Source organism: Cupressus sempervirens, chromosome 5, assembly GCF_028749045.1.
Source record: "Cupressus sempervirens isolate cs-2001-9-10 chromosome 5, ASM2874904v1, whole genome shotgun sequence".
Lineage (NCBI taxonomy): Eukaryota > Viridiplantae > Streptophyta > Pinopsida > Cupressales > Cupressaceae > Cupressus > Cupressus sempervirens.
Genome location: NC_143122.1, coordinates 521,008,581 through 521,027,081, shown reverse-complemented (window position 1 = coordinate 521,027,081; position 18,501 = coordinate 521,008,581). Strand labels below are relative to the sequence as shown.

General features: G+C 36.5%; 3 protein-coding genes across 3 annotated transcripts in view; 2 read left to right on the top strand and 1 right to left on the bottom strand.

Moving 5' to 3' along the window:
- Window positions 1-18,501, bottom strand: part of LOC149556992 (U-box domain-containing protein 44-like) — a 110,500-nt gene that overhangs the window by 20,858 nt on the left and 71,141 nt on the right. The gene's annotated exons all lie outside the window — the stretch shown is intronic.
- LOC149556994 (uncharacterized) lies at window positions 6,944-8,592 on the top strand. The gene is made up of 2 exons (XM_089785944.1): window positions 6,944-8,083; window positions 8,224-8,592. Exons 1-2 carry the CDS (start codon window positions 6,944-6,946, stop codon window positions 8,590-8,592), a joined length of 1,509 nt encoding a protein of 502 aa, XP_089642070.1.
- Window positions 8,430-9,508, top strand: LOC149556993 (uncharacterized). Its single transcript, XM_089831638.1, has 2 exons — window positions 8,430-8,922; window positions 9,037-9,508. The coding sequence occupies exons 1-2, from the start codon at window positions 8,602-8,604 to the stop codon at window positions 9,382-9,384; spliced, it is 669 nt and encodes a 222-aa protein (XP_089687764.1). The 5' UTR covers window positions 8,430-8,601; the 3' UTR covers window positions 9,385-9,508.

Below are 18,501 nucleotides of genomic sequence, written 5' to 3'. Positions count from 1 at the left end.
TTCTGTCACTTATAAAAAAACGATAATTTGCAATTCAAAAATCTTCTGAGACTCCTTCTAGGTGCCTTCATCCCATTTTCTCTTCAAACAATTACATTTTTTAATCATTATTATCCTTGATTATTAGTAACGATTTTTGAATAGAAGAACTCATCATGCAACCAATGTCTAATCGCAAGCATTCATTTTCTAGAATAATTGATGCTTCTCCAAGTAGCTTTACCTAACGTGTAGACATTTTATCTATTCTAGGCAACCTGAGAATGTAACGTTGCATATCCAAATAATCATCACTTTTGGCATGTAGTATGCAGCGGCCCGAGCACAACAGATAGAAACACTTGGCAAACATACAAATTCTAAGAAACAAAGTGCCAAGGAACCCAAGCATTCGTGGACTAAGCTTTCTCCCATGGACGAAACATGTCCTTGTAGACAACCTCATATTCCCTTGGATAAAACACTTCCCCGTGCACAACCATTCTCCTACGGGCAACATTCTCCTATGGAGACATAGGTGGACAACTATTTTTCCATGGACTATCATTCTCCAGGGGAGACACAGGCAGACGACCATTTTCCCATGGATTACCATTCTCCTATTGAGACACTGGCGAACGACCATTTTCACATGGACTACCATTCTCCCGTGGAGACATAAGTAGACAACCATTTTCCTATGGACTACCATTCTACCATGGAGACACAAGCAAATGACCATTTTCCCGTGGAGACACAGGCAGATGACCATTTTCCCATGAACTACCATTCTCCCGTGGAGACACAAGCGAAAGACCATTTTACCATGGACTACCATTCTCAAGTGGAAACAAGTCACTCAACCAAGAAGAAAATGAAAAATACTAACAATCTTCACCTATTTTTCATTGATGGCAACCCATATTGATAACACAATATTTCTGAAATTGAGTTAATGGAACCCATGTTAATACCACAATATTCCTGAAACTAAGTTGTCCTAAAGCTGAATATACAACTCCCCCTACAACCATATGACATAACTTGCCCTTTGACATCAATAACCATGAGATATAGCAATGAAACTCTCCCCTTGAACATATGCCATTTAATGTGGCTGAAGAGTACTAAGCTTGTTTCAAAGATACTCAAAGCACTCCCAAGATAACAGTCTTCTGAAAATGTCAACTACTTGTTCCTTTGAACAAACATATTCTAGCTTGACCATTTTGTTAGAAACTTGCTCTTTTAGATAGTGATACTTAATAGGAATTTCCTTGGTGCGGGAATGCATAACAGGATTCTTAGAAATATCAATGGCACTCATATTATCACAATTTATGCAGATGGGATTATCAAACTGAATCTTGTAATAAATCAAGGTGTTTTGCATCCAATTTACTTGAGTACAACATGAAACTGCTGCAATGTTCTCCACTTCAGCAGTAAATAAGGAAATGCAAGACTATTTCTTGTTGAGCCATGAAACCAAACAACTGCCTAGAAAGAAAAACATGACCACTTGTGCTCTTCTTGTCATCCACCAAGCCACCCCAATCGTCATCTGTATAGGTTGTAAGAGAAAAATCAGAACTCTTAGGAAACCAGAGACCATATTCAACAGTTCCTTGTAAATATTCAAAAATCTTTTTAACAGCATTAACATGAGTTTGTTTTGGTGATGCTTGAAACCTTGCAATGTAACCAACAGCCTGCATAATATCAGGTCTAGTGGTTGTACAAACAGAAGACTACCTACCATTGACTTGTAGAATATTTAATTAACAAAGGGAGACACATAATCCTTACTTAGTTTGCATCCGGTTTTCATAGGAGTGCTGACCGGATTGCAATCCTCCATTTTAAATATTTTAAGCAACCCTCTAACATATTTTGCTTGTGAAATAAAAATGGCAGCAATTGTTTACCTAATTTGCAGCCCAAAAAAATAAGACAACTCCTCCATCATAGACATTTCAAATTGACGTTTTATGCAATCAGCAAAGTCCTTGTTCATTTTGAGGCTATTATTACCAAAAATCAGATCATCAACATAAACATAAACTATAAGCATATTGTTACCTTGATTGCCATCCACATATCCCTTTTTGAAACTTTGTTGTAGATAATTATCAAGCTTGTCATACCAAGCTCTAGGAGCTTATTTCAAACCATAGAGTGCCTTCCTCAGCTTGCATACATAGTCTAGATTATTAGTTAACATAAAACCTTCTGTTTGTTCGACATAAACTTCTTCACTTAATCACCCATTTAGGAAAGCAGATTTGACATCCATTTGAAACACTTTCAAATCTTTGGAAGATGCAAAAGCTAGAAATGTTCTAATGGCTTCGATTTTAGCTACGGGTGCAAAGGTCTCACCAAAATCAACACTTTCAATTTGTGAATATCCTTTCCAAACCAAGTGTGTCTTATCTCTTACGATTTTACCTTTTTTATACACCTTATTACGAAATACCCATTTTGTTCATATTACATTATTGTCCTTGGGTTTAGGCACAAACTCCCAAGTGTTGCTCTTGTAAATCTGCTCTGAGTCTTCCTTCATGGCTGCTATCCAATTCTCATCCTTGGCTGCATCTTTGTGGCATTAAGGCTCATACAAAGACATTAATCAAAATCATCACCCTCAAAGTAATTTATATCTCTTCTAGTAGCTCCTAATCTCCTTTCAGCTATTACTTGATCTATGGGATGATTCTTTTGAACAAACTTAGGAGTTTTAAAGAAGAGGAATCATCAATTTCACCTTATCATGCTTCGAACACCCATGTGAGGTTTCAACTTCATCATGTGAAGAGCTCTCACTTCCACTCGCTGATTGAGTCTTTTCTTTGGCATTTTCACCATCTTTGCTTGTTGTTCCAGCGTGTATGACTTAAGATGAAGAAGGTACAACAGTCCTGGTCTGAGCTTTTTCTTCACTATGACTATCCACATCCTCACTAGAAATGTTAGTGACTTCATGAATTTTAACATTAGCACATTCAAAAAAATTATGTAACCTTATGTTGTAACATTTAAACGCCTTACTCTTCGAGGAGTAGCCAAAAAAGATCCCTTCATCAGCTCTAGAATCAAACTTACCTAAGTTATCTTCATTTCTTCTAATATAACATGGACTACCAAGTAAATTTAAGTACTTGATTGTTGTTGGTTTACCTTTCCAAAGTTCATATTGAGTCTTATTGAACTTGGATCTCAACAAGGTCCTATTCTGAATGTACACAGCTGTATGAACAGCTGCTCTCGAAAATGTATTAACTTTCTTTCATTCATTAAGCAACGTATCATTTCTTGGACTGTTCTATTTTTTCTTTCCACAACACCATTTTTTTGTGGTGTTCTTGGGGCTGAAACCTGTCTTCACAAAAAGGTTCACAAAAAGCTTATAAACTCATTACAAGTGAACTCTCCACCATTTTCAGAACGTAAACATTTGATTTTTAAATCAATTTCATTCTCAACTAGAGCTTTAAACACCTTGAATTTATCTAATGCTTCCGATTTTTCTCTTAGAAATGCAACCCATGTCATGTGAGTATAATCATCAATCAGCAACGTCAAGTATTCCTCACCTTGAAGGCTTGCTGTCCTAGGTGGTCCACAAAGATCTGTGTGCACTAGCTCAAGTGGCTTATAGAGCTGGTATATTCTTTTTCTTTGAAGGAAACTCTAGTTTGCTTCCATTCTTGACAACTCTTGCAAACAATATCAATTGGCTTCTCTATCTTTGACAAGTCTCTAACAGCATCCTAAGTTATCTTTGACAAGTCTCTATCTTTGACAAGTCTCTATCTTTGAATCAAACTTACCTAAGTTATCTTCATTTCTTCTAATATAACATGGACTACCAAGTAAATTTAAGTACTTGATTGTTGTTGGTTTACCTTTCGAAAGTTCATATTGAGTCTTATTGAACTTGGATCTCAACAAGGTCCTATTCTGAATGTACACAGCTGTATGAACAGCTGCTCTCCAAAATGTATTAACTTTCTTTCATTCATTAAGCAACGTATCATTTCTTGGACTGTTCTATTTTTTCTTTCCACAACACCATTTTTTTGTGGTGTTCTTGGGGCTGAAACCTGTCTTCACAAAAAGGTTCACAAAAAGCTTATAAACTCATTACAAGTGAACTCTCCACCATTTTCAGAACGTAAACATTTGATTTTTAAATCAATTTCATTCTCAACTAGAGCTTTAAACACCTTGAATTTATCTAATGCTTCCGATTTTTCTCTTAGAAATGCAACCCATGTCATGTGAGTATAATCATCAATCAGCAACGTCAAGTATTCCTCACCTTGAAGGCTTGCTGTCCTAGGTGGTCCACAAAGATCTGTGTGCACTAGCTCAAGTGGCTTATAGAGCTGGTATATTCTTTTTCTTTGAAGGAAACTCTAGTTTGCTTCCATTCTTGACAACTCTTGCAAACAATATCAATTGGCTTCTCTATCTTTGACAAGTCTCTAACAGCATCCTTCTTGCTAATCTTGACCATATTGTCAAAGTTAATGTGCCCAAGACGCTTGTGTCAAAGCCAAGCATCATCCATGCTACTTAGACAACAGGTTTCAACATTAGAGTCCTCAAGAATTTAGAGATTGTTAACTACTCTAGTTGCATTTGCTATGACATCTTTCAATTTCTTAATAGTGCAAGAGTTTGAACCAAAACGAAGATCATATCCTTGATCACATAGTGGACTCACACTCAATAGATTATGTTTCAGACCTTTAACATAGAGAACATTTTCTACAACAGTTTGACCATTATTCAACAAGAGATTACCTATACCAGCAGCTCTAGCAGAGGAACTACCAATGAATCTTGCTTTTCCACTCTTCTTGGGTTTAATGGAATGAAACTTACTTAAATCACCCGCCATATGTCTTGAACAACCACTGTCAATATAACATATATCCTTTTCATTTTTAGCTAGAGGAGCAGTTAGAACAACTAGAGCCTTGAGGGAAGCCTCTTGATTCTTCTTCTTCCATACCTTAACAATCCTTGGCATGTTTTTGGTTCAACCTTAGAGAGTGAGGTCACTCTATTATTTTTGTAGAACCGTGAAGTATGACCAAACTTGTTACAGCTGTAGCATATTGAATTAAATCTTCTACAAGAATTTAAACCATTCCTTTCAAAACTATATAACTTTCTCCTAGGACCAGCCTTGCAATCCATAGCCTTATGACCAAAGTAATTACATGAGAAACAATACCCATAAAAAAAATGTTTGTTCACCTTAATGGCTTGATTTTGTTGAGTGGCAATATGGTGTTCACCATTAGAGTCTAGCTTCTCCTTTCCTTTTAACAAAGAGCACTCACCTTCATCCCAACCAATTCCCTTCTTGTCAAAATTTGGTCTTTGAAAGGCAAGAATGCCATTCAAAGACATGCTTTTGTTGATGTTTGAGAATTCCAAACTGGATAAGGTAGTAGATTTACGAATGTTTCTAAATGAGACAATCTCATCTTTCAAGCTTAGCTATGTTGTCTTGTTTTAGCTGAATCTAGTTCTCAAGATTTTCATGAATTATCTTGCCTTCCTCATTCTGGATTTTTCAACCGGTCAAGTGCTTTTCAACTTCACTAAGAGCCATGGCGATCTTCATCTTTTGTTCACTCTCAACTTGCAACAGGTCAACAAGATTCTGATTTTTATTATTGAGTCTTTTGATTTCAACTAAGCTAATAACTAGTTCAAGCTCTAGGTCAACTCCATCATCATCCATATCTACATCTTCAAGAAACTCTTGGTCTTCAAGCTGAGCATCTTTTGTAGCTATATGAGCCATATCCTCTTGAAGATCCATGCCAAAATAGTTATGTAATTGCTCCCAAACTTCTTGAGCTGAATTGAGAAGAAGATATTTGTCACGCAAGGGATCAGCAAGGCAGCTCAAAATAGCACTCATTGCTTTTGCATTAGTTAATACTCTTTTCAGAACTAGGAGGATATATAGGGGGAACATATTTAGCTGAAACCTAAGTAGCCGAATCGCTCCCCCCAGCCCATCGTTTCCGGGTACGAGTCGATTCGGAATCAGAAACCGAGGGGAATCGACTGTGGGCACGAACAGGAATCGGATTTTCATTTCGTTTTGTTTCAAAGCGATTCTGTGCTGACGTGGTGATTCCACATCGACTCCAAGTCGACTCCTTGACTTTGACCGCGCATAAAACCCTAAAATATCTTCGTAAACATAACGCGGCGCAACTTTTTTTTGGGTTATTTTCACTTCGCGCGGCCGCGTTTTATTTTCTCCTACGTGCGTTTGTGTTTGCCGAGTCTAGGGTTTGCAACTCTCTTGCATTTGCGCGGACGACCTCCATTAATGCGACCTCTAACTCGACCTGTGTCTGCGATCTTCAACCACGACCTGTGTTTGCAGACTGCGATCTTCAACAACGTGACGCGACCATTATCCAGGCAAGTCGGCGACCTTCATCTGGTTTTTCCGACTCCATTTTCGACCATGGATTTTTTAAAATTTTTACTGCCACAGTTTCATTCGTTTTCAAGGATAGTTTTAATTTTTACTACCATAGTTTCAAAATTATTATTTCATTTTCGGGTTCAAAAATACATGTTTATTAAATTATATATTTATCATTAGAAATATGATAAGGTTTATAATTTATAAACTTGAGTTTATAGTATATCATATAGTTTATTTAAAAAGGATATACTATATATAGTTTAGAGTATATCATTTAGTGAGTTTATAAACACTAAAATAATCATATTTTTATAAACATATATATATATATATATTAGACTATTACTATTAGTAAATACTAAATGCTAAATAAGTATATTAAATATTATTTATTTCAAATTTTATTATTTTACTATTGAAATTAAATTATCTGTTTTAAAAGTTATTCTTGTATGAATTGCAGGGTGCTAGCAGTTATTCAAATTTAACATGGCAGACACTACTCCTGCATTTATTGTCGACCCAGCTTCACCATTATGGAGGCATGTGAACATATTAGAACATGTTCCTGGTGGAGGGACATGTATTTGGATATGTCCCGGATGTGATGTGCAGTATACAAGTTCATACAGCCGAGTGAAAGGGCATTTGTGTGCGATTCCTGGAAAGGGAATCAAAGCTTGTCCAGGAAAAAATAAGGTACCCATACCGGTTTCTAAAATAGTAGCATATATTAAGGAACAAGAGGAAGCGGATGCAAGAATTGAAAGTAGGTATGGGCATCCATTGTTGAAGACCAAAGGAAGGGGCTCACGGAAGTCACGTGCTTCATCATCTCAAAGCTATACACCTAGTGCTGCTCCTGATATTGTTGTAGAAAGCCATCCATTTATGACGAGAAATGAAGATGAGACAAGTAATCTGAAGAGAGCAAGAGGACCATTGGAGATGGCATTTAGTAATGATTATAGAGATATTGCTGATGAAGCGATTGCTAGGTGCCTCTATGCAAACGGTTTATCATTCAATGTTGTCAGATCACCCTATTGGCAAGACATGATAAGAAAAATAAATGAAGCTCCAAAGGGGTACACAGGCCCAGGTTATGAGAAGGTTCGTACCACTTTATTGACAAAGGAGGTCAAGCATATAAAAACTTCATTGGCTCCTATTAAAGCCTCATGGAAAGAAACAGGGGTGTCCATTATTTCTGATGGGTGGAAGGATGCAAAAAACAGACCCTTAATTAATGTGATTGCAATGTCCCCTAAAGGGGCAATGTTTCTAAAAGCTGTTGATTGTGAGGGTGAAGTAAAGGATGCACAATTCATTGCGAACATTCTCATAGAATGCATTAATGAAGTAGGCTCTCAAAATGTTGTCCAAGTTGTAACAGACAATGCAAAGAACTGTAGAGCAGCTGGTATGTTAGTTGAGAAACAATTCCCACATATATTTTGGACACCTTGTGCCATGCATTCACTCAACCTCATGCTACAGAAGTTGGGTACTAAAATAGCTTGGATCAAACAAGTTTATGATGAAGCTCAAGATATCCAAATGTTCATAACGAACCACCACTTCTCCCAAGCCATTTTTAGATCATTCTCGCGCCTGGAGCTATTGAAGGTAATCCAAAATTCAAATACTACAATTTTATGTTTTACGTTAGTTATAAGTTTATAACTTATTATCTTATTTATTTCAGCAAAACTATATATGTACATATTCTTTATTTTTAATTACTTGTTTTTTTAATTTTCAAATAGGTTGCTGAGACTAGATTTGCATCAAATACAATTGTCTTGAGACGGCTTGTGAAGGTTCAAGAGGCACTTTCTAGTATGGTGATCAGCCACCAATGGAACACATGGAGGCAATCCAATAATGAGAGGGCAATTGATATTAGGAGAAGGATTTTGGATGAAACTTGGTGGAGTCGTGCAGAATACCTTCTTAGTTTCACAGAGCCCATCCTAGGTATGATACGCTTTACTAACATGGATAAGCCATGCTTGGGGGAGGTTTATGATGGAATAGACTCAATGATTGAGAATATGAGATCTGTCATAAATGCAAAAGAGCAAGACCCTGAAGAAACCTTCTTCAAGGAGGTGCAATTAATATGTGTTGAGTGATGGAACAAAATGACCACCCCACTCCATCTTCTTGCCTTCTCATTGAGTCCCAAATATTATAGTGAAGAGATTCTTGCTTTGCCAACAAGGGTGCCACCATATCGTGATGCAGAAGTAGGTGAAGGGGCTAGGAAAGCTATTTCTAAACTCTTCCCTGATATTGAAATGGAGGATGCAGTTACAAGTGAATTTGCTGATTTTGTATCATCCACTGGTCATACTCTTGCTGCTATTCGTGACAAGTATAGGAAGGATGCTCACTCTTGGTGGTACCTCAATGGCCACAAATCGCCAAACCTCCAAATTCTAGCAATCAAAGTTCTATCACAGGTAAGTTTGTATATACTATAAACTCTAAATCTGGTTGTCATTTTGAAATTAACAAACTCATTTGATTTACTTAAATTTTAGAGACTCCAATGAGATCTTCCTTTGCTTCATTAGGTTGCTAGTTCATCTTCAGCTGAACGAAATTGGAGTACATACTCCTTCATCCATTCAGTGAAGCGCAATCGGTTGGCATCAAGCAAAGCTGAGGATTTAGTCTATGTGCATTCAAACTTGTGCCTTCTTACTCACAAATCTGATGAGTACAAGGAAGGGGCAGCAAAATTATGGGATGTAGAACCGGAGTCTACTGACTTTGATCTTCCTATTGGTGCACCAGCTTTACCAATGGAGGATTTAAGTAGCCAGCATATTTTTAGTGCAAATACCAGTGGGATTCAATCATCTAATGTCAATGTTAATGACAATCTTTCTATTGATGATGACCCATATGGTTCTGATTAGTGAGCTGATCAGTGATACTGATTTCTAGTATTATTTCTATTGCAAACAATAACTATATTTCATGACACTAGCTCGATCTTTTTTGATATCGAAAACTGAATTTCAGATTAATTACTTATGCTAATTAGTACTTATGTTTCAAAGTCTGAAATTTATAATGGTTTTGTTTAGCTGCTAGCATATGTGTTGGTATTTAAATTCTAAATTTAATTTGTTTTTGATATTGGTATGTTTTCTAGCAGCACACATACATATATTTTATCTATATATATATAGATTTTTTGTATATATATGTGGACGTATCCGTACCCGTACCCAACACCTAAAAAGAATCCTGTCGTACCAACGTTTCGTACCCACGTACCCGTACCCGTTCCCGTTCCCAATTCGGCTACTTAGGCTGAAACGCATTCCCAAACATCTAACCCAAGAGCTTTGATATAGATCATCATTCTGAAACGCCAAATAGTGAAGTTGGAACCATCAAATTTAGGAACTCCACAATATTCATGCAATTTCACATTCAAGTTATTAACAGCCATGAACAAGACCTCATCATTTTGAGGGTCATCCTCACTGCTAGAAAAAAATTAAGAGTCGTCTTTTGAATATAAGACCCTTTTTGATTTATCACCTTCCTAATGTCACTTAAGAAATTTTCTTGTTCTCCTAGCCTTTGTGTTATTTTCCTCTTGGCTGTCATCTTCTCTATCAAACGGACATTTTGAAGCAAAGTGGCCATGTTTCCCACAGCCAAAACACTTCAAAGAGATCTTTTCTTTTCTCTTACTATGACTATTTTCCAGCTCCCTCACAAGATCTGCAATATCATCATTTGAGCCTTCATCTGAACTTTCACCTTGTTTCTTTCTTTGTCCTTACCGGTGTCAGAGGCTTTGAGTGCCATCTCACTTTTGGAGGTGCCTTCAACATTTGTTCTCATCTCATAGGCAGTTAAAATACCATGCAACTTATCAATGGAGAGAGTATCCAAATCATACATTTCTTCAACAACAAATACCTTAGCATTAAATTTCATAGTAAGAGAGCGAAGAATCTTTTGAACCGTTGTTTTCTCACCAATGTTTTCTCCCAAGCCTTTCAATGCATTTACAACTTCATCAACCCGAAGAAAATAGGCAGCAATGCTCTCATCTTCTTTCATGTGAAGACTTTCAAAAACAACCCTATGTGTTTGAACTGTGGCGTTCCTAACTTTGACATCTCCATGATAGGCACTGAACAACTTGTCCCATACTTCTTTGGCTGAGGTGTAATACATGACTTTCATAAATTCAGATTCAGTCAGCCCACATAATAAAGTAATCATAGCCTTAGCATTGTTCTCAAAATCCTTTTTGTCATCAGGATTAGTGGGTGGTTGAGTTGGAATGGTGCAGCCATTGATCATACTAAGATAAAAATCACAGCCTAAAGACATAATGTGTGTTTTCATATGTACAACCCAAAAGGCATAGGCATAGTTGATTCCATCAAATATGGGTGCATGGTTTGTGGCAAGACCTTCTAAAGCACTGATAGAGACACATGACAAATCTACTCTCAGGCTTTTAAGCTTTGGAGAGATTTGGCTCTTATACCAATTTAAAAACTTAAGAAATGTTGAGAGGGGGAGGAGGTGAATCAATATTTCAAAAATTTAAAAGTAAATGCAACTAAATGAACACAAAGAAAACGACACAGGGATTTATCTCATGGAAACCCTTTTAGGTAAAAACCATGGTATCACTAATCACTGCAAATGTGGGCTCCAACCTTCTAAATAAAAAGCAGGCTTCAACCTAATCAGACTAAGAAAACTACCTCTAAAAGCCACAACCTCAGGGTAATTGATGAAGCAACAATATTACAACTAGTTTAAATCTTGTTTTATTATAAAGTGATAAAACATTGTAGATAAGCATACAGGTGAAGTAACACAACAGTTCTCAAATAAATGAGTTCGCAAGTGTAGCAGATGAATTTCCTGTATCAGACCTCACCACACAAATGATGTGTTCTTCACACCATTGCAGTAGACCTCCTTCCTCCTTGAAAATATGCCTATCCCACCAAGTGTGTAATCCCTTTCTTACACGCTATATTCAAACCACCCAAGCAATTGACATCACTTCAGAATGAATCCCCAAAAATATCTAGTCTTTGGTCCACAAAAAACTTGTATTCATCCTGCACACCCCTGTCCACGTTTTCCTGTCACTTATAAAAAACCAATGATCTACTCTTCAAAAATCTCCTGAGACTCCTCTTCCAGGAGCCTTCATCCCATTTTCTCTTCAAACAGTTACGTTTTTTATTCATTATTATTGTTGATTATCAGTAATGAGTTTAGGAGAAAAGAACTCATCATGCGACCAATGTCTAATCACTAGCATTAATTTCCAAAATAATTGATGCTTCTATGATTAGCTTCACCTAAAGTACAGACATCTTATCTATTCCAGGCAACTAAGAATGTAACACTACGTATCTAGATAATCATCACTTTTGGCATGTAGTCTGTAGACCCAAGCACAACAGATAGAAACATCAAGCAAACATACAAATTCGAAGAAACAAACTGCCAAGGAATCAAGGTATTCATGGAACCATTTCCCGTGGACTAAGCTTTCTCCCGTGGGCGAAACATGTCCCCACAAACAACCTCATACAACCTTGGATGAAGCACTTCCTTGTGGACAACCATTCTCCTATGGAGACATAGGCGGACGACTTTTTTCCCATGGACTACCATTCTCTCATGTAAACACCAGTAGATGACCATTTTCCCATGGACTGCCATTCTCCAATAGGGACAAAGGTGAACAATCATTTTTTCGTAAACTACCATTCTCTCGTGGAGACACGAGCAGACAGCCATTTTCCTATGGACTACCATTATCTCATGGAGACACAAGTAGACGACCATTTTCTCGTGGAGACACAATGGATGACCATTTTCCTATGGACTAGCATTCTCCCATGGAGACACAAGTAGACGACCATTTCCCTGTGGAAACATGCTAATGACCTTTTTCCCATGGACTACCATTCTCCCGTTGAGACAAGTCACTCGACCAAGAAGAAAATGAGAAATACTTACACCTTGTGCCACCGTCAGTTCATTGGAATCCGAAAGGAACCCAATGAGCCTCAGTCTTCTTTTAATAATCGGTTCCACCATGCTCTCAGGTAATGTTCAAATGCCTTTGGACCTACACCAGAACTCGCCCAGAGGACTTACTTGGATGCTATTGTCTAAGTCGTGTCAATATTTATCATGCAAATCGTATCTCAAGGGGACTAGGATACCTTGGCCAAAGTCTACGCCTTGGAGTTTGAATTCTATGTCCAACTTACTGACCACCCTTTCGATGCTTTACGAAGTATGTCATACCATCCTCACCCTGGAGGAGCTCCTTACCCGACTATTTATAATACAATCCTTGTGGCAGGATTTCAAGCCTATTTGACCTCTCATTATACTTATGCACCATAGGCCACTCCTCCCCCAACTTTGGAGTACTCTCATTGGACTCAACAAGTAGTAACTCATGTACTCGGGACTTAGTTCCCCACCACAACCCCACAAGGTGTATCACCATACGAAGTCTCTGCTTTTCTATCCACCAAACCAAGTGGGCAAAATCCTAGCATGCAGGTGCAGTCATTACAATCACCTGATCAAGTTACACATCTCGTAGCTAACATAGAAGCCTTTTGGAGGATTGTCCCCATTATGGCTAATGACGTGAGACAACTCAAAATAGACAAGACTGTGGAGACCAACCAACAATCTGCTCCCCTGCAACAGGAGAATATATTCTTCAGACAAAGAGGTTCCTATAACTTTGGTCACCATGGCACCAATAACGGCAATTACAACCAAGACTTGAGTAACTGGTAATGTGTTACATCCCAATTTTTAACCTAGCTTGAAATATAGCTGTTAAGGTTCACATGAAGTCAGTTGGCAGTTTAATTTGATATAATCTAGCGAAATGGTAAGAGAGTTAGTTGCTATGATTTCAAGTGAAGATGACATGCTAGTTATTCGTTAATCGCGAATTCATAGAGTTAAGATGAAAGGTTAACTGTTATGATTATTTATGAGTAAATAATATATAAATTAATTTTGAAGAATTTCCTTGCAGGGAGCTTGTCGAAGGGGTGGAAGCATTGTCAGAAAAGAATTAGGCAGGGCATCATCCTCACTGGCAGACTGATAGAGGACCTAGCAATTTGAAAATAGGGTACATCAATAGAATTGCATGAGTTATTTAAATAAATAATTTAATTAGAATAATTGGGTTAAAATATATAAAGTATTCCAAAAGACTTTAATTTACCTTTTATCATATTATTTTTTAATTAAAATTTAATTATGTCCATTTAAATATAAAAATGATTTAGCGCTATTATAAATTAATAATTAATAACTTGATGTTGCTTGTGCATATAAGAATTTAACAATTATAATAACATTTGATTATTATAATTTCTAGTCATAACTTTTCAACTCCTTTTTCTATTTTCCATTCTTTTGTGTTTTCCTTGTTAATCGATTAAATGCTTGGAAACTTGAATCGATTGTAACCTTCCAACTTGTGTTTTTGTTTTTAATTGACTTTCATTGAATTAAAATGTTTGGGGAAAACGAATAGTTTTCTTGATAACGTGTGTAGCCAAGAAGTCTCAATTTCAGTTTATTTTTAGAGCCATGGTCGGGTTTGTATATTAGAGTGTACCTCTCGAGTTCTAGGGGGAAATACTGGGAGAACACCTTCCATATCGCTGAGCTTCATCCTGTTTCCGGCATCCTACAATTGTATCCATCATCGTCCTCCTTTTCTTGGCAACCCGTGATTTTATGTTAGCCATATTGCAAAGGTTAAGTTCGGCCCTACTCGTAATCTATTGGGAAAGTTATAACTTATATCAATTGTATTTCAACCACTGAGCTAGGGTCGATAGTTTACACCAAGTGCGGACTCTTTCCAGGTTGGAATGAGAGAGAGACGAGTAAGATTACCCATTTCTTATGATCATTTTCTTTTAATTATACTCTCCTTGTTATCATGTCTACTTTTTGGGTCGGCAATTTATTATGAGAAAGGAAAGCCGTACAGAATATAAGATACCGCATTTTTTTTATACCAGTAAATCATTTTTCCATATACCTTCGACTTGAAGTATGAATATTCCAGTCTTTAATTATGGAGCTTATGTTTCAGTCTGTCGTCTGCTTACTTTATTATCATTGCCATTAACATATGATAATTCAAGCATTTTCCTATATTGCTTGAAAGTGTAATTATTTATTTTCCCTTTTAAAGAATGTTATCTACTCTAGTAAATCAAATATATCCTGTTATAAATTGAAAAACTAAGATTGAGATAATGAACCCATAACATGATATATGTGTTTTCATTCATGGGATAGAAAATAGATTCATTCTGTAGCTTGATGTAATTCATGACATATGCAAAAATTAACCATCTCAGAATCAGGTACTTCCAATTATATATTTGCAATGGAGATCTTGAAAATCAGAACACCAAATCATCCGCAATGATGCATGTTAAGGTGAAGTAATGAAAGGCAAATCCAACTTACTGGAACTAATTTAATCATAGATTGAACCATGATGGGCGGAAATAGATTTCTAGTTCTTGGAAACTGTTCTTAAATCATAAATGATACTATATTCATAAGAGTATATCAATCGTGCATATAAGAGATAGAAATGCAATGTAAGCTGAGAGCAATTAAATTTGACTTAGAATGTTATACTTTTATTCAAACCATACAGAGATGTAAATGTTATCGTAAATCCGAACACCATGGAACTTACCAGACAATAGGGTGGAGTTAAATAATTAGTCATTCAATTTAGAGATCTTTAGAGAAATAATTATGTAATCACAGTTAATGAAATGTTGGATGCATGTTTAATTGACAAACCTGGTTGTTCTAAGGATTCCTAACACCTGGGATCCACCCGACTGTGTAGCCAAGAAAAAGGATGACGAGGTGAAGGAGAGGAATCCATAATGATTTGAGCTAGAATCAATTAAGACATTTCAATACTTATCATTAATATGAATTAAGTAATAGCTTATGCTTAATCCTGTTATAGTGATCTCTTGCTGCCAAGTTGTATGGCATGTTATATATCATGATGCCCAGTGGATGGTAAGATGTACCCTAACAATTCCAGGTAGGGAGGGCCTTTCTCGTTAGAGATCATGTGGGGACAAGATTTGGTCCGAGGTTGGGTGGTAAAGCCCCTGACAATGTTTTCACCTCACTTAAGATGTCAGATATGAGTCAGACAGAGATAAGCTATGCATTCAATTGTTTATCAGGAACAGGTATTATCATTTTTGTTTATGAAGAGGTAAGATTGAGTTGAGTTAAATTCAGTATTATCATTATTTTACCCCTGAATTGATTTGTGAATTGTTTTCATTTATATGAATGTTGATTATAAATATTTATCTAATCTTGAAAAATAGTCATAGATAAGTAATCGGAAGGAAAAGAAATATGAAGCCCTAATTGATTGGATGACAGCTGGAACCTTAATTGATATAGTGGTATTGGAAGCCCTAACTGAATCCGTGGTATCGAAAGCCCTAGTTGAATCCGTAGTCTCGGAAGCCCTAAATTGAATCCGTCGTCACAGAAACCCTAGATAGAATCTGTCGTCGCGGATGCCTTAATTGAATTCCGTGGTCGCGGAAGCCCTAAGTGGTAAAGCGGTATCAGAAGCCCTAAATAAACTGATGGTAATTGATGCCCTAATTGGTAAGATGATATGCGATGCCCTAATTTAAATTATAGTTGTAATCATCAAATGAATTTTTGAGATAGCAGTCGATTTGAGAAATTGTTATAGTGTATTTGTGGACTAACCCAAGTGGTTGTAGAAGCATACTAATATGATTTTCAGTCTCAGCTTTTCTGAGGTATGTGATTTCAATTTATGAAGTAATTTCATTAAAAGGTATTTCAAGTATTTAGTTAAGAAATTTTTGTTTAACTGACTTTAACGGTAAATCTTTTTCACATGAACATGAATGATGTAACTGCTTTCTTATGAAATCGAAGTTATAACTGTAATTCTATGCTTATGTTAGATGTTATTTTAGACCTGAAAAATCTGGATGTTACACAAGGAAACAACACACCGAATAACAAGGGTGATTCCCAAGAGTCAGCCGGATCATCAAGGGATTACAAGACCTAGTCATTTCGCCCACCTGGAAAAATTTTACCCCTTGACGAATTGGTGCAAGTTATACAATATCGGATTGCATTCAAAGGCCACTTGTGCCACCCTGGAGAAAGTAATTCAGATTTCCCACTCAGACTTGCAATCATGGTCCAAACAAATATCTCCAAAGGCTCAGTAGAATCCCCCAGTTTTTCCTTAGTTTGCAAGACTATCTTTTACGGGAAGGGTGAAAAGGAAGATGAGGAGCTCGTTCTCCAAGGGTTCTTTGATGACTCCATCCCTACTAACAAGGCCAATGCTTTCACCAATTTACGGCCTCCTTACAACACAAGGAACTAGTTCAATAAGGGCCCCTTTACAATGTTAGTCCCACCTAAGAATACATCCATACCTCCAAATCCTCATGCCAACGTAAATCCACCTCCTCCCAAGGAACCAGCCCATCAACCTCGCAATTTCGTAATGAAAAGCTTCGGCCCCTCTAGAGAAGTTTTATATCAAACGGGTGATGGAAAGTACTAACACCACCATGTCCTTGATGGTTGTATTGTTGAGCTTCCCTAAGCAGAAGGCCCTCATACAATAGCTTGACTTAACCAAAACAGGCCTGGCCTGATGGAGCCCAAATTTTTGCAAAATTTAAGGCCTCCATTTGTGGACCCTACCTGATATTTATCCTTCAACCAGTAAGATAGAATTTGGTAAAAACTAATACGTTGTTGAAAAATGGGAATGCATTTGACACACTTTATTCGAAAAAGGCCACTAGTGCAATTTAATTTAGCTTGGATACTTCTTTGGAGCCTATGGGTTCTATCTGGATTTCAAACAACACTTTCAATAGAAGAGCTGCAATTTGACTGAGAATTTGATTCAACTTCTAGATGAATTCTTGGACTTTGCAATAATGTTACAGCTGGTATGTTTTATGCTTATGATGAAATCTCTATTCTTGAGATATCTATGAGGCCAAGGTAAGTGGTAAATACTTCTTAGACATGAAGAAAGATGTTGCTGCTTTATAACATTGCAGAGACACATTGAAGAAAGATATTAAGTTTGTAAGGATTGTTTCTACAAATATATTTACACTACCATTGTTATTGGTGTTTTACAAATGCAACTCCCAATCTCTTATAAGTTTATGAGGAGACATGTCTCTTCATGAGACATGTCTCTATGATTAATCATTATTAAATAATATATCTTAACAATATAAATCACAATATAACATATAAATTATATATAATATATATGTATTATATAGTATTTATATAATATGATATAATATATATAATATTATATATTGTAAAGTTTCTCACCAGATTTAATCTATTTGCAAACTGATGCACAGTTGTGTTGCAAGTATGATCACTAATGCCAATAAACATGATTCGCTTCCAAAATCAGCAGAAGTTAGTGCAGTGATAACAGAGATAAAACAATATTATTGAACTCAGAATTTCCTTTGATCCTTTGATGTGCTTGCATTAATAGATTTTGATGCCTTGTTACATTGGGCAGATTGGATATATATTAAGTGGAAAGGGTGTCGCAATGAATGGACATGTCTCCTAATGGAAATCATATACTTATTGAGATAGGTAAACTCAAGTCCCCCCTCTAAAAACTGTATGTGAAAATTTCTTCTCATACGGTAATTTTGTTGCTCTTTCTAATAAGCAAGAATGTAAATAGAAAACATCTCCTGGATAAGCTTCCCGAAATAAGGAGTTTTTATAACCCGTTATCACAGACCTCGTTTAAAAATCATAAGTCATCTCAGCTCTCTAGGCTGAATTGGCGATAAACGTTTTCAAAAAGAATGCTGATTTGGAGAAAATCACTTAGATGCATTTCAAAGTTAGAACTCCAA

What these genes read in the sequence shown, in the direction of transcription:
- LOC149556994 (XM_089785944.1), top strand. Translation starts at nt 6,944, where the DNA reads ATGGCAGACACTACTCCTGCATTTATTGTCGACCCAGCTTCACCATTA. An exon ending in CGCGCCTGGAGCTATTGAAG is followed by an intron (nt 8,084 to 8,223) that starts GTAATCCAAAAT and finishes ATTTTCAAATAG; the next exon opens with GTTGCTGAGACTAGATTTGC.
- LOC149556993 (XM_089831638.1), top strand. Translation starts at nt 8,602, where the DNA reads ATGACCACCCCACTCCATCTTCTTGCCTTCTCATTGAGTCCCAAATAT. An exon ending in CAATCAAAGTTCTATCACAG is followed by an intron (nt 8,923 to 9,036) that starts GTAAGTTTGTAT and finishes TTGCTTCATTAG; the next exon opens with GTTGCTAGTTCATCTTCAGC.